The sequence below is a fragment of the Trichoplusia ni genome, chromosome 1 (genome assembly GCF_003590095.1).
Source record: "Trichoplusia ni isolate ovarian cell line Hi5 chromosome 1, tn1, whole genome shotgun sequence".
Lineage (NCBI taxonomy): Eukaryota > Metazoa > Arthropoda > Insecta > Lepidoptera > Noctuidae > Trichoplusia > Trichoplusia ni.
The window spans coordinates 8,918,621-8,934,738 of NC_039478.1; the positions used below are offsets into that span (position 1 = coordinate 8,918,621).

Below are 16,118 nucleotides of genomic sequence, written 5' to 3' on the forward strand. Positions count from 1 at the left end.
TCACGTCAACAATAAATCACTCTCTCTCATGTACGAGGAATTTATACTGAACTAGAATGTCAAGTTTCTTGACTAGAAACTGGCTTTTTATAGTAAATACTTATACAATATAATTAATTAAAATAGGTTTATTTAAGTAACTTAATAGTTTATCTATCTTCTCTTGTTGAAAGCTTTAATCACAGTACAGTACAAGCTATAATTTCAAATAAATTGGAGAGAAATGAAGAAAGCAGTAATCATTATGATGCTTTATTTCTACATTGCCTTTTCCAATGCCCACTTGACATGGTTTTATTTATTTTCACCATCAGTTTTTCTGACAAAAGCAAGTTAAAGTGGCCGACATCGATTAAGCTAAACTTGCACTTTGCACATGTATGTTATGTATTTTACTTGACAATGCTATATTATTTTGATTGTTTACTTATATATTTGGACTAGCTGTTGCCCGCGACTTCGTCCGCGTGGTTAGAAGATATAAGTTATGATTTATATCTGCCCTGTTTTGTCCACATTATCCATTGTATCTTCGCTTCTTTTAGTCGCAGCGTGATGGCTTATAGCCTAAAACCTTCCTCGAAGAATGACTTATTGAACACAAAATAGATATGCAAGAGAGCAAGCGAAAAAGTATGTTTCAAAGCAGTTTATTTTTTTATTGGTGTTTAATTTCCCTGCAGTACTTTCAGGAATGGGACGTCTATGCTGATCGGCGGAAATACTGCAATTCCTGTTGAACATGCCTCTCTATCGACGCTTAAGCCCTGGCTATCTTCAAGTTCCTAATTGCCATTAAAATAAGAAAGGCCGTCATTCGGTATCTCGTACCTATAAAAAAAAAGAAAACGATCGATAAAGAGATGAAAACATCATAAAAGAGTAGCACATTAATTAAAAACACGACTTTTTTTCATAACATTGGACATCTTACTTAATAGTTATCGGGATGAGCAAAATTCGGAAAGTGAATCAAATATTGTACATTCCCGTTACTGTTAAGCCCTGACTATCTTCAAGTTCCTAATTGCCATTAAAATAAGAAAGGCCGTCATTCGGTATCTCGTACCTATAAAAAAAAAGAAAACGATCGATAAAGAGATGAAAACATCATAAAAGAGTAGCACATTAATTAAAAACACGACTTCTTTTCATAACATTGGACATCTTACTTAATAGTTATCGGGATGAGCAAAATTCGGAAAGTGAATCAAATATGTAGGTAGGTGTGAAATATTCTTTTTTTAACCGGTATTTTAAATAAATTTTGTGGTGGCCTGTAATTATAAGAACTAATTTGTATTCACAAGGTGCAGGTCAAACCCGATGTATGCAAAGTGACACACCACTGAAACGATGACAGAACACCTGGATTCTCAATATTCAAACCTGAAATCGCCAACCAGAAGTGAGAATCAGCTCTTCCCATCTCTTATGGGAAAAGGCCTTTACCCAGAAAACATTTAGGAGCCGGATTTGTTTATTACATACATGTGGATGGATTATATACTAAATGGTTGTCTTTTGTTTTCGGTACCCAGTACCACAGTACTCTCACTGCCCGCTGCTTAACTAACTCAGCACGATATACAACTTACTTTGTATGCCTTTATTATCCTTGGCAAGATATCGCTCTTAATGTGTCTTAAAGATGATTTTGGCGTTGTCACGTACGATCTCGGGGTAGTTCGTGCGTTGTGCTGTTGACGGAACGACGTTTTGAAGGTGAGTTACTTTAAGTCTTTTATGTAAACAGTGATTGTCAGTAATAGAAATAAAGACAATGCAGTTTAGACTTTAAGTTATGGTAGGTAAAGCTTGTTTTCAATAATCAGGTTTGGATTAGCCATCTGATTTTGATTGGAAGTGCTACGAACGATATGATTCAATTTTGTGATTGTTAGAGAATAGTGTTTTATGCGATATTGGATTTAAGATCAAGAAAAACTGTATTTTGAAAAGCATGAGGAACTTGTTGAAGGAACAGTAAAATCAAGCCAAGAGTTAAATACGGATTTAATTTTTTTTTCAGATACATTGTATGATAAAAAATCTAGCTTCTGAATAATTTTAATCGATTGCCAACATAATTAGGTAACCCATTATCATAAAACTAAACATACATACATCAGACAACCGACTGACATTAATGTTCAAGTCTGCAAAAAAAACATTTTGCATCTTCCTTGAGATTCGCGTGCTCATAAATGGAGTACACTCCATTTTAATGCATGATCTATGATTTATTGTATGATCTAGCAAAAACTGCATCTTACACACTTGGTAATCATACTGAGCTTTAAAAAACCATCTAAATTTGGCAAAAGACTTTCTCACATAAAAAAGACAAATTTAAAAAAATATATTTAAGTATGTCACCAGACCATCGTGGTAGCGAGATAGTGACTCTCACTGCCAAGATTCTCTTCCACAACTAAATAAGCGATATAAATAAAAATTGAGGTAAAGTAACCATAATTTGCTAGATGACCTATATTTTTAGCATCCTTACAAAAACCTCAGTGTCCTGAATCTAAGCCTGCTTTGTTATTTAACTTCACCATTTTGTATTAATGTTTCTCTTGTTTCAGGATGATTTGGCCGCTGTATTTTATCATTGGGGCGCTGTCCGCCTTCTGGTTGGTATGGCGATACCAGAATCGACGGATGATAGCAATGGCCAGCAAGATAGTAGGTCCCCCTGCGATCCCACTGTTGGGGAATGCACTGTTGTTCATGGGCCAGCCTGAACGTATGTTTTTTTAATAATATTATTATAATATTATTTTAGGTCAATTACTACCATAAAGACGCGCGTAGGACAAGCTCTTGTACGTTCCATGAATGCTTGTTCTGAGTATGGGTGTCTGTGTCGTTGTTTTTTTTTAAGAAGATGAACCAAAGATAATGGTGTGATGTATTTATTCCCCAAAAATACCACTGCCAACTACTAAATACTGTTTTTAAAATAAGTATTTTGCGGTTGATTTCTACAATCTAAAAATTGACCACGTAAAAAGCCAAGTCTGTCATGGCATCTTGAATGACGTCACAGCGCGGTTGCAACTAGTCAAGTTTTCACCACAGAATAAAGGCCATAGGGGCATTTCCCCTGATCCTGAAAACAAGATAATAATCATTATTAAGATTTAATTACATTCCCCATAACATTATCTCAAGAATACAACAAACAGTTCTAGAAAATCATCTAGAAATGTAATTATGATAAATTATAAAACTCTGCAATTAAAATGATGTCTGCAAGGCATGCACAGGTCAAGACATCTTGTGTAGTGTTATCGACAACAATCATAATAATAATTAAATTCAGAACAACTGAGGTTTACACAATACTTAAGGAAAATCAGTATATATTTAATTTATCTTGGGAAATGATCTCACTATATAATTACTTATATATTAAAATGCTTTTTGGGTTTATCATAAATACTTCACTCTTTTATATTTCATTAGCTGTTGCCCGCGACTTCGTCCGCGTGGTTAGAAGATATAAGTTATGATTTATACCTGCCCTATTTTTTTCACATTTTCCGTTGTATCTTCGCTCCTATTAGTCGCAGCGTGATGATATATATAGCCCATAACTTTCCTCGATGAATGGTCTATTTAACACAAAAAATCCTGAGATTAGCGCGTTCAAACAAACAAACTCTTCTGCTTTATATATTAGTATAGACAGTATAGATTAGTACAGATAACCCAAACTAAGACCTTGATAGATCGCCCCGTGTCAGCTTACAATTAAACGCTCCGGTTGAGTCTGAAACTAGTCGGGCGATTCCGATAAAATACGCATGAAAAATCACGTAACTGACTGAGGAATTTTTACGAACTTATTTAAGTTTCAAAATTAATTGATAAGTATGTTGTTTTGTCTCAAAAAAACGATGCGGCCCGCTGCTCTTTAAATAGATGGTCTTAAGTTTTTTATAAGATGCGAGAAATGTCATACGAGTTGTAAAACATTGCTGGGTGGAAACTGACATGCTATTACTCGCACCGTGTACTTGCTGCGTATATGCTCATTGAACTCCTACGCTAAAGTGTACACGCCCTAAGATATTAAAACTTTTCTTTTTATTTTTTTTCAGAATTCGTAAAGTTGTTACGAGATCTAACGACAAAGTATGGAAGTGTGTTTAAGCTTTGGCTTGGACCTGACTTGAACATCGTAGTGAGTGATCCCGATGACCTCAAGGTAAGATGCTTACTGTCTTAATACTCTGCCAACTTAACAGGAAACATGTAACTTAGAACTACTAGAATAGAATAGAATAAATTTATTTGATTAAACATAGGTAACACACAGAAAAGCTCTTAAAAAAAAGACTCAAATCCTCCTGACGCATTTTTGTTATTCGCTTTTGTTTTTCCGCCTTCGCGTTAAGGCTTTTATATTTTAATATTCCATAGGCATATCGATACGAAAAATAGTTTAAAAATAGTCTGACCGGTTGTTTGGGTAGCGCTTTATTTTTATTAAGAGAAATAAAGTATTTATGACCTTAGGTCGTTCCTTGAATGCCTTCCCACTGATAACCCATATTCCACTATGTTAATTTCTTTTTCAGGTATTACTCGCAACCCCAAAGACGAATTCAAAAGGTCCACAATATAAGTACATGGCTGATTTACTTGGAGGAGGGATATTGAGTGGATCCGGTAAGTGAAGACTAATAAGTTTTTGGCAAAAAAAATATTTTAATAAATTGGGAATGGTTCAGGGTGAAAGATTCTGTATTTCAACTGAGAAAGCTATATTAAAACAAGAGTTCTGTTAAGAAAATTGGTTGATAGTTTTTACTCTTGAGGATTTCATACCAAAGTGTTAGAAAACGGGTCTGTCCATCAATCTTTCTTATACAGAACTCTTTGTGCACGAGTCTGCCGCACACCTGGCAAGGTTTTATAAAATACTAGCTGTTGCCCGCGACTTCGTCCCCGTGGGTAGAAGATTTTTCACATTTTCCATTGTAACTTCGCTCCTATTAGTTACAGCGTGATGGTTTATAGCCTAAAGCCTTCCTTGATAAATGGTCTATTCAACACAAAAATATTTTTTCAATTCGGACCAGTAGTTTCTGAGATTAGCGCGTTCAAACAAACAAACAAACTCTTCAGCTTTATATATTAGTATAGATGTTCTGGTGACATTTTTTTTCTTTCCACCTCAGGTCCAACATGGCGGAAACACAGAAAAATTGCTACACCAAACTACGGGAAGCGAGCCATAGAGACCTACAGCGAAGTGTTTAATAAAGAAGTAAACATTCTCATGGAAAAGTTGAGGATAAAGAACAGTGAACCGTTTGATATCTACTACGATATAGTGAGATGTACCAGCTTCACTGTCTGTCGTAAGTTAAACAGTATCTATTCAGATGTTTTTATAAAGACGACTTATAAATTTAACCCTTCTGTCGCGGAGGATCACAAGCGTTCAAGTCATAGTCACAAATACACCCAAACGCAGAACAAGAATAAGTGAATAGCACAAAATGGCAGTTGTCCCACGCGGGGATCGAGTCCGCGGAATGTCTGGCATTAACTATGTCTAGTCTACCGACCTTTACAACTCAGCTGACCGTGCCGTCAAATAAAATAATTTTAGAATCGCACGCAGGAAGCAAACGTGGTGATCAAAAGCCTGTATTCTACATATAATGGGGTTAAATAATAATTGTTATTTGGACATTAAAGGGCTCGTTTCTTCAAGACAAGGTGATGAAAAGCGATGTCCTCTTGGCACCATACTAACAAAACAGCAACGTTTGAAGAAAACTCTTCTTGAATATTTTTTAAGAACATAATCTTGTTAAATAAGTTTATTGTCATCCATTACCTCTAAACATATACTTAAGTCCTTATTTGTTTATAGTTTTAATCCAAAACTAGGCTAATTCAAGGCTTCTTTCATGGCAAGAATTACCTTAGTATAGCGTATCGGTGTCTTAGAACGGATTTCCCCGTTATTATAAAATAGTTTTATACAATTATAGTCCTCGCCTACATGCAGTTGATTATACGTGTGAGGTTACAATTATAAAAATAACTTAAACAGTTTACCTGTAGTTTGAATAAGTAAAGCAGTTATGGTGACGTAGGTGGAATTGCATATCTACATTTTAATTACACATGACAATTCGATAGCCATAGATAGAAATAACTATTTCAGTTGTTTTTTAAGGGCTTTGAATGGTCGAAGGAATTGTTCTTGTTTCCCAGTATTGAGACGGGAATTAACAGAACGTTTCTATTTATGAACCAATTAACGTGTAACAAAAACTTAGTTTTAAGTGTAGCTTATTTTTATATATCAGAGAAAACGCATTGAGTCACATAAGCAGTTAATGAGTTCTGCGCGCAAGAACAAAAAAACAGACAAAATTCAAAATATTTTTCGCTATCGTTTGTAGGCCGCAAGAAGTCTTATATGCATAGATAATAAATTACTAAATTAATAAATTACGTTTTACAGAAACCTTAATGGGACTAACAAGAGAAGAAGCTACAACCTTACCGCACTTAGAAGAAATTATAGACAAAACTCAATGGTAAGTAGATAGACCGCATTTCTTAAATTACAATAATTGATCTTATAAGATAGACACCAAAAAATATTAGTAAATACAGCCAGTAAACGTAAAAATCAAACCTTCTTTTTAATTCTTGTTCACTTTTCTCTTCTATTTTGCAAAACTAAGGGAAAATGTATTTTTTCAGCGAATACGACGTGATATTTCAAAGGATGACCAAATGGTACCTACAAATAGACCCAGTGTTCTGGGCATCTAAACAGCATTCGGAACAAAAACGATTCATGAGTATCATGGAGGAATTCTCTGAGAAAATTTTACAGCATAGACTGGAAAAATTAAAGAATTTAGATGACAGTAAGAGAGATCTGATGAATTCAGAAGACGATGCTGTTATTAATACTCAATTAAGCGTCATAGATCGGTTTATCTTGTCTCAAGAACTGGATCAGGATGAACTGGTGAAAGAGACTTTTACTATTTTTACGTCCGTAAGTAACTCCATTGGTTTATCAAGATCGATGGCAAATATGCATCATAATAAATACAGTTAGCGTAAGGTTAAAATTGCTTGAGTATTCCTAAATCACCTAAGTGTTAGCAAGAAACAAATCCACGCCACTGATTTATAGAGATATATGATTTCCTTAGCCAAACTACGTATTTGTTAATTTTGAGTGTATGCCTGGTCATTTGTTGACGAAATTTTAAAAGTTTATACAATATTGCACGAAGAAAATAATCTGGAAGAAGATATAGTTTATGAACATTTTTAAGATTATTTTTCAAATGAAAAGCAAAGAATAACCTGATACAGAGTTTTTATTACTTCTTATCTCTCCAAATTACAGAGCCAAGAAGCATCCGCAAAGATATCCTCATTCCTCCTCCTCATGATGGCTTACCATCCAGAATGTCAGGTTCGTACTTTTCTTTTACAATTTTCCTTCTAAATCTTGGCTCTTACAGCATTTATTGACTTCTGTCTTTCCAGGCAAAGCTATATGACGAGATCAAAACGGTAATCGGTAATGATGATAGATGTCTAACTGATAAAGATTTGAAGAAGATGCCGTATTTAGAAATGGTGTTCAAAGAAGTCCTTCGATTGTTTCCCATTGGAGCCATCCTGCAGAGGACAGTTAATGAAGATATTGAAATCAGTAAGTATCCTTACCGGTCAGATAAAAATGATCCACGTGAGATAGGGTCGATTAGGTAGAAGGTTTAGACGATACAATGGAAATGGCGTAATAACCTAGCGTATTTCATGAGCGACTTTGCCACACGGCTTCAAGGAAGACAGTGTCCAGAACGGTGCAGCGATAGGTTAAATTGTTTGTCTAGTCTATTTATTAATAACCTGCATAAAGGTATTTTAGGAAAGAGGAACATCAAGTTAGTACATAATATAAGCAATTTTAGAAAACACTGACATATACGCTGAATCAAGTTACATCTCAAGCCTTCTAGGACATAAATATTTTTTTTGTTCCTGATTGTTATTTTACACTTCCAGGTTCTTGCACCCTCCCGGCTGGTTCATCACTGGTGGCTCCAATATACCACTTGCATCGTGACCCTCGATTTTGGACGAAACCAGAATACTTTGACCCCGAGCGTTTCAATCCTGAGAATACGAATAATCGGAATCCTAACGCTTATGTACCCTTCAGTTTGGGGCCTATGGATTGTTTGGGTATGTTTCGATTACTTACTTAAAAACCTGCCCTTCTTTCGCAAATAAAGTGTTTTGTTCATTAGGTACTTCAAAGCTTTCAGTCCTAAAAATGTTATAAATAAAGCTCAGGGACTGGACTAGCATTGTTACGAATAACACTGGTAGGAGGGAGTGCTCCCCCCAAGATTCTTATCGCCTCGCGGCCTCTTGCTCAATGATTGATCTCTCAAAAAGGTTTTTTTAAAATATACGTATTGTCCGGCTTTACAATAATATCATTTAATTTATCAATTATATCTGTAAAAGACCTCGCCCTTAGGTCGAGGCCTATTATTATGAGTCCAAGTAATTAGTTCTAAGAAATATGGGTAGGTAATATCATAATTGTCCAATTTGCATTTGTTTACAGGTCGATTCTTTGGAACGAAGTTGGTCAAGACAATATGTGTGAGGGTACTGAGAGAGTTTGAGCTGACGTCACCGGAAACATATGATGATCTTCGAGTTTTCATTTCTGTATCCGTGGTATCTCGAAACGGCTTCCCAGTTAGTTTGCATCGTAGAAAAAAATGACAAATCTAGTAGTAGTACCATAATAAATAGAATAGAATTATATTTTTTGGGTCATATGGCACGGAAAGAGTAGCGCCCGAGAGCATCTTTATGTTACTTTTATTTTAAATATTATCTGTGTGAGAATTTTTTTTACAGTCATTCGAATTCTAAATTGGGGAACACAACGCGAGGCTGGACGACCCTTCTATTGACTCGCGACGCTTTGCTCAGTCACTGCTCTAACAGCCGTTGCCCAAATCTCTTTCAGTGAGGATTGATCTTAATGGGTTAGAAAGCAAACTTTATGGATATTCACGGGTTGTTTTTAATATACTATTTATGAAACAACTTGTGTTTTATTAATCTACTTCAAAATAAGAATTTGAAACTTTGACTTAATTTTAAGAAATCAACCATTTGAAAAGTATCCAAACTTTTAATGACGTACTGCTATTATAGTAAAGCATTTCTCTTCTATTTTCTCAACATGATTAAAGTTAGAAGTAACCTTTCGCAATTACTTGTAGTCGATTTATAAACCTCTATAGTAATACAGTTTAGTAAGATTCGTCATGACTCTAAAATGACAAGATCGAATCTAAATGTCAATTCCATGTTGGTTCGTTGACGCCTGACGGTTTACTTGACGTTATCCTGCGAGTTCGTTGAACAACGAACATCGTAAAGAGGTTATATTCGCGACCGCTTATATTTTAAAATCAATTTTCTAAAAATAGAAATAAAAATCCGAGCAGTCATTGCAAATGGTATAATAAACCTTTTAAGGAAACATTATTTTAACGAATCAAAATGGGTTCGTTGTCTAGATTTCAAAAGATTGCTCTTTTAAGTTTGGGTACAGTCGGGGGTGGCTTAGCATATTATCGTATAAATAACAATGCAAATGAGCGAAAATACAGTGCTTTTAACTCATGGACAACAAATTTCACCCCTACCGTGGCATGGGATAGAAATTGGGATCAGTAAGTAAAACATTCTTAAATATTTTGACTGTTTAGAAATTAAGTCTTTCGCCGTTAATTTTATGTGTGTTTAATTGTTATTTAATGGGTTTGTTTGTTCTTTTGCATCAATATAGCTTTACGTTTGCATGCCTGTTGTATTTAATACAAATATCGCATTTCATTAAGGTCATGACCTGATTCAGAAGCCTTTGTTGTTTTGGGTGTTAAAATAAAAACATGGCGTTAAATCAATAGAACTTATCATGAATATTAAAAACTATAATATATATTGCCGAAACGTACAGCTCTGAAGTACTCCACATCTTATTAGACGTATTAAAAGCAGTTTTCTTTTTACAATGAGAACATAAATTTGCTAATTATAATAAATAATCACATTGTTATAATAGTCGTAAGGTATTTTCTTGAAAGAAATATTAATAACACTCACATAATTTATGCTCATTAAAACAAGCTGCTCACATTTTCATTGTCTATCTAATTTGCTTTTTAGATTGTTTATTTGGTCTTGATAGAGCTATTTTGATAACTCATTTTTCAATAAAAAAGCTATTCATCAATGTTTGTATGTAAACCTTGTGAAGATTGACATCACAATAACCTATATAAAACTAATTTATAGCCGTGAACCAGAATCTATTGTGAAACCGGTGAAGCGATCAGCAAATGACCCAGCAGAAGACAACCGTTATAATGAAAAATTAGAGAAAGCTAAGAGCAAAGCTGTAAGGCATTTGTTTCTAATTAGACATGGACAATACAACATTGACGGACTCAAGGATGAAGATCGGACGCTGACAGATTTGGGTAAGCATATTTAAAACCAAGTGCCTGCCTTTATTAGAAATTATGACTACCTCTTTAGAGTTATTAACCATACAATCAACTTATTTCCGTGACTAATCCTAGCAGAACGGCAATAACCACTTTTAATTAGCAATTCACATTATCGTTTAACAACCTGGCATACAATACGTATTTACCTCAATTCATTCCTGTTAATGAGCATATGAGAGGTTAATTTTTGATTATTGCTGATTGTTTCTGCCTGTTATCAAAGATGCACACAATCTCTGCATAACAGACATGATAACATTGATACAGATAGTTAAACTGTCAGATATGATATAACTGCTCAATAAACACTGCTTAAAAACATGCCATACATATGTTTGTTTTTCATATTGTTATATTATATTCATAAGTAAATTTTTGTTGCTTTATTTCAAGTGTTTAAATTCTGAATGTATGACCACATTATGAATACAATGTATAATTTATATGCTATTGGTTTTTCCTTTGTAACAATTAATGCAAGTTTTTTTAACTTATTATTGTTCTCTGGTCTCAAGCCTTTGAGTCCATTTGTCAACCGTTAACATCCTAGATGAAGCATTTTGGTTTAGGTGGCTTTTGCAAACAAATCTTTACATTAAGTCATTTTGGCGTGGGTCGTTAAAAAGATTCAAGTCACATGCACAAAGATGTCTGGATTCAGGACAAGCGTATGCAGATCTCACAAAAGTTTCTCATAAGTGGGAATCAAACCTGCAACATATCTCGCTCAGTGCATTTGGCGTAGTAACCACTTGGCCATCCATGCAGTCATTTTAGCATGCAGTCATACATGCTAAAATATTCTATTTAACAATTCCAGGTAAAATCCAAGCAGACATCACTGGCCAAAGACTAGCTTGTCTTGATATAAAATGGGATTTACTTGTCCAATCGACTATGACTAGAGCCCAAGAGACAGCTAATATCATTGCTAAACATCTGGATAAAGATATTGAGGTCAAAGACTGTCAGCTGTTGGAAGAAGGGGCTCCCATACCACCAGAACCACCAGTTGGGCACTGGAGACCAGAGCCAAGAGTAAGTTATTCTCATATATTATAATTTATTTTCGAAGACCTATATTCGTAATCATGCATAGTTACGTGATATCCCTACTTAATATTATAAATGCGAAAGTAACTCTGTCTGTCTGTTATGCTTTCACGTCTAAACCAATGAACTGATTTTAATGAAATTTTAAACATAGGATAGTTTTTATCCCGGACTTTTGAAGTTCGCTTGGAAACGCGATATAACCGACATCGACGCGGGCGAAGCCGCGGGCGAAAAGCTAGTTTTTAATAAAGCCCGTTGAGCATTAACCATGCTATTTAGTTAGTATATTTCCAGTAAGTTCCCTGTAAATGAGAATATATATTACTGATACACTGACTAAATAATCTAAATATGCTATCGTAAACATGCTATTCTTGAAATTGTTATCTTACTGCCAATCTTTCGCAATATTCTTGCAGTATTGTTAACAGGAATCTATAATTTTTGATGATCTGATAACCTTTTCACAAAACCAGTACCCATTGTAATGTAAGGCACCTTTTCCCTGAGCCATTGAAAATACATTGTCACAAATGATTTGCAATAACAACCTATTGTTGTGTTGTACCTAAATTCAGTAACTTAAGATAAGAATAATGCAAACGTATTTAACCATAACCATAAGGTATAAAGAAATGAGGAATTATAAAACGAGCGATTTAAAAAAAAGCTTTGCGATGAAACCCGACCTTATCCCTTATACCATAAGGTACTATTTCGACACAATTAATGAGCGTAATAACCCACATTTTGGCGTGTACAGCAGTTCTTCCAGGACAGCGCTCGGATAGAAGCCGCCTTCCGTCGCTACTTCTACAGGGCGCCGCCGGAGCAGACCGAAGACACGTATACACTGCTCGTCTGTCACGCTAATGTTATTAGATATTTTGTTTGCAAGTAAGTACCGTATTAAATATTATTTTTTTGGAATTCCTAAGTTAAATGTAGTTTAATATTTCTAAATTGCAACAACGATAGAAGCCAGTATGTCAACGATGAAATTACTATTTTTTCATCGCTAGCAAAAATCTTTTGGATAAAAAATATTAACACGGGTTTGATTTGAAGTTGAATTGATTCTATTGTGATGTCCTAAACTTACAACTATAATTACTGTTAATAACGTTGTCGTTAAGATATTAACACGCACAAGCACACACATACACACAATTCGACTATTTCTTTGTTCATACTCTGTAATGATACTATTGTCCTTAGCTTTCAAAATGTGTATAGTTGATTAGTCCATATAACATAACCATCAACTGCACAATTCCAGAGCCCTCCAGTTCCCACCGGAAGGCTGGCTCCGGATATCGCTGAACCACGCGTCCATCACCTGGGTCTCGATCATGCCCAACGGCAACGTCGTCCTGCGCTCCCTCTCCGACACCGGTCACATGGACCCTAAGTACATCACAAGCCGGTAAAACAAGTGTTTCCAAATGGGAGTAGAGCTAGCAACACTTACGTCATACGTCACGGAATATGTAATTAGAAAATGGCGGGTATTTCACGAATGCTTGATGCCTTGTAGATAGTGTACTAACAATAATTTTACGTATAATGGTTATGGTGGCCAAAGAGTCAGTTTAATTGGGTTTTTTTATGAGTGAGTTGTTTTAGTGGGTATTTGAAACTTAATAAGGCTTAGTCTTAATACAAAGTATGAGAATCTACTTTTAATAATACCTCCATGGTAAAAACTTTTTTCGTTTGGACGTAGAACTAACAGTTTTGTATTGGTGCAATGAAATCATATCTTGAATGCTTTTAAAAGCTGAAAGTGCAATAAGTTAGACTCACGTAGTTAGTTACTAACCTAGGTTAATTTCACTATTATTTGTAGGCCAATGGCCAACTCGTTGAACAGTAAAATATATTTAAAATTGTTGAACAGTTTCCTTAAATGTAAAACCTGTGTGGGAAATAATAAGGTGCATTTTCCTTCGGCTGTCGTTTTGAAAAAAGATGCAGCAAAGTGCCTAGTTTAGCAATAAGATAATATGTGCCTAAATTTTCTGTTTATATTGTTTTTATATGAATTGTTGATTGGCAGTGCCATATGCATGAAAATTTTAAAAAAGTAATGTCATGCTTAGAAAGTCTATTGGTTTAAAATGTGTGATGTTTTTAATATTCTGTGTTTTTTACAAGTATTTGACGCTGTTACATTGTCGACTAATGTGAATAATGGCAGCTAACTCGTAGCTAGTTACTACTAACCTATAAAACATAATTAAAAAAAGGACTGTTTTTATACATTTAAAAACTGTTGGATCTTTGTATTTCACTTTTACGGTTAAAATATTTAAGGACTAAACTCGTGTTTGACTTTAGCATAAAACCTTTTTTCGATATGTCGCATCACTGGCCTTAAGAAAAATAAATGCGGCCCTTTTGATAGTTAAAAAAAAAACGAATAAAATTTAAATTTGAATATTCGGACGATAACGCCTGAAGTCCAAAAATGTTTTGATTACAGTAATAGCAGTAAGCAAGCGAAGAATCGAGAGCAGAAGAAGCAGTAACAACGCAATTAATCTAAATATCGCGATTAATATAAGTTTAAATCGTAAAAACAATGTATTATTAACTGTAAGTATTAGTTTCGGTAAAATGATTTCAATATCTTATTTAGAAACGAAAAGATTAAAAAAAAACTGTCGCACTATTCAACTGCATTCCTAAACATTAAATAAGAAAAAAAAATTGATGATTTTTGTTACGCTTGTTGAAATTAATAAAAAAAACTTGTGTTCATCACGCTTGGCTGTGTTTTGTTTATATGATTTGTATTCTGAGTTTTAAACTGTTATTATAATCCGTGTGAAATCCCTGACAATGTAACAGCTTGCATTTAATTAGGTACACAAGCTTAAGAGTTGAAAATAAGGCAGCATGTCAATTTTTATTAAAATAACAAGAATGATCTAAATAATATTAAACTAATGTTACTAATCTGTCCAATATTTGATGTTGCATTTAAATTTCCTTAAAACAGCTATTTTTGTGAAGCGTGAAATACGTGCAAAATTTACATCGAGATATAAAAAATCGTCGAAGATAAAAATATTATTTGAGGTGCGCTAAATACGATGAAGTCGTTCCTAGTGTCAATAAAACATGCATTTTGAACTATTTGCCTCAATAGTTAAACGAATTAGTTTTTGAGCGTGTGCTATTGAAAGTTCAAATTCCAAGCCGTTTCTCTGTCAAAAATAAGATGATAAAAAAGTAGATCCTTACACTGTGATTGTAGACCAGTGGAATTTTTATCAGCGTTCATTACCTATGGTAATGACATTTTGATGTCACGGACTTACCACATCCATACATTGTGGGATGCGATCTGCAACCTTCAGTATAACACGTCGTTAATATCTGCGGACCTCGCTGGAATGCGCTACGGCTACCCCTCGCAATAACTGTTGTAGGCTTTTGTAAAATCGTTAACTCATAAACTACGGATGATTTAAAAGTATAAAAATAAATAGATACGCACGAACAAAATATTTATTTTATTTTTGCATAGTTTTTTTCTTGCTATGTATCTCTAAAGTTCGCATGATGTCATAAGTCACGTGCGCAGATATTTCCGACGGGTTATAATGTTTTATGTCTATGGTTTTTAATTACTGTTCTTTAAAGTATTGTTTTATTTTAAGCGTAATTCCGATGTTGATTATATTTTAATTTTGTGTTCTTTTGCAATTGAATGGATTCGTTTTGTCTGTTGTCTGATTAGTGCAAGACGTTTATTGTTGCAATCTAAAAGAATTACAACGACGATGGTTACATACTCGGTGCAATGAAATATTACCATTGATTCAAAACGAATAAGTTACGAAAGTATTATTTTGACCGTGAACATATCCTAACAGTTTTAACTAAATTACTTGCAATAATCAGTGAAACAAGTTAGGTATTAATATGCCTTCTATTTAGAACAAACACCTTAAGACTGCGACTAAAGATACTTAATCACAGTTGCCGCTCAGTGCCATAACCTAAAAAATATATTCAAATTTCAACGTGAATAAATATTGTTTAATTCTTACGACCCAGCCTAAAAAAATATTTTATTTCACTTGTTCATTCAAATTTGTCAATCCAAATTTTTCTTGTTATAAAGATTGTTACAAACAGCCATTTGAATTAGTTTAGTTCTATGTTCGAGATCAGAGATGATAAGCCTTTATGTACACACACTATATTATAGATAAACTTCTTAATGATTATCAAAGAATCATATATCATTTGTTTTACGGAATAATGTTCAATCTGCCCTTGTCATTAACTAAATGTTTTCATTAATGAGTAACCTCTGTGTTTTATACCGGACTTGCCAAATTACCTCTAGCGACATTTACGTATGTGAATTTGTATCGTGTAAATTAGCTGTAAATATTTTGTAATGTTGAATAAAATATGTATGAAATTATC

At 34.2% G+C, this 16,118-nt stretch overlaps 2 protein-coding genes across 4 annotated transcripts; both read left to right on the forward strand.

Annotated features, from left to right (window-relative positions):
• The first annotated feature begins 2,592 nt into the window (after positions 1 to 2,592).
• Positions 2,593 to 9,141, forward strand: LOC113493444 (cytochrome P450 4V2-like). The gene is made up of 10 exons (XM_026871434.1): positions 2,593 to 2,752; positions 4,113 to 4,219; positions 4,593 to 4,683; positions 5,196 to 5,378; positions 6,500 to 6,575; positions 6,745 to 7,048; positions 7,409 to 7,477; positions 7,552 to 7,720; positions 8,077 to 8,256; positions 8,648 to 9,141. The coding sequence occupies exons 1-10, from the start codon at positions 2,593 to 2,595 to the stop codon at positions 8,809 to 8,811; spliced, it is 1,503 nt and encodes a 500-aa protein (XP_026727235.1). The 3' UTR covers positions 8,812 to 9,141.
• A 273-nt stretch (positions 9,142 to 9,414) lies between these two features.
• Positions 9,415 to 16,116, forward strand: LOC113493482 (serine/threonine-protein phosphatase Pgam5, mitochondrial). 3 transcript variants are annotated; one of them, XM_026871493.1, is made up of 6 exons: positions 9,415 to 9,776; positions 10,402 to 10,586; positions 11,437 to 11,654; positions 12,439 to 12,569; positions 12,952 to 13,098; positions 14,158 to 16,116. In XM_026871493.1, the coding sequence occupies exons 1-6, from the start codon at positions 9,604 to 9,606 to the stop codon at positions 14,201 to 14,203; spliced, it is 900 nt and encodes a 299-aa protein (XP_026727294.1). In that variant the 5' UTR covers positions 9,415 to 9,603; the 3' UTR covers positions 14,204 to 16,116. The 3 variants fall into 3 exon arrangements, with proteins under 3 accessions (XP_026727294.1, XP_026727286.1, XP_026727302.1); XM_026871485.1 differs by having other exon boundaries at positions 9,417 to 9,776; positions 12,436 to 12,569; XM_026871501.1 differs by having other exon boundaries at positions 9,418 to 9,776; positions 12,436 to 12,569; positions 12,952 to 16,116.
• The last annotated feature ends 2 nt before the right edge of the window (positions 16,117 to 16,118 follow it).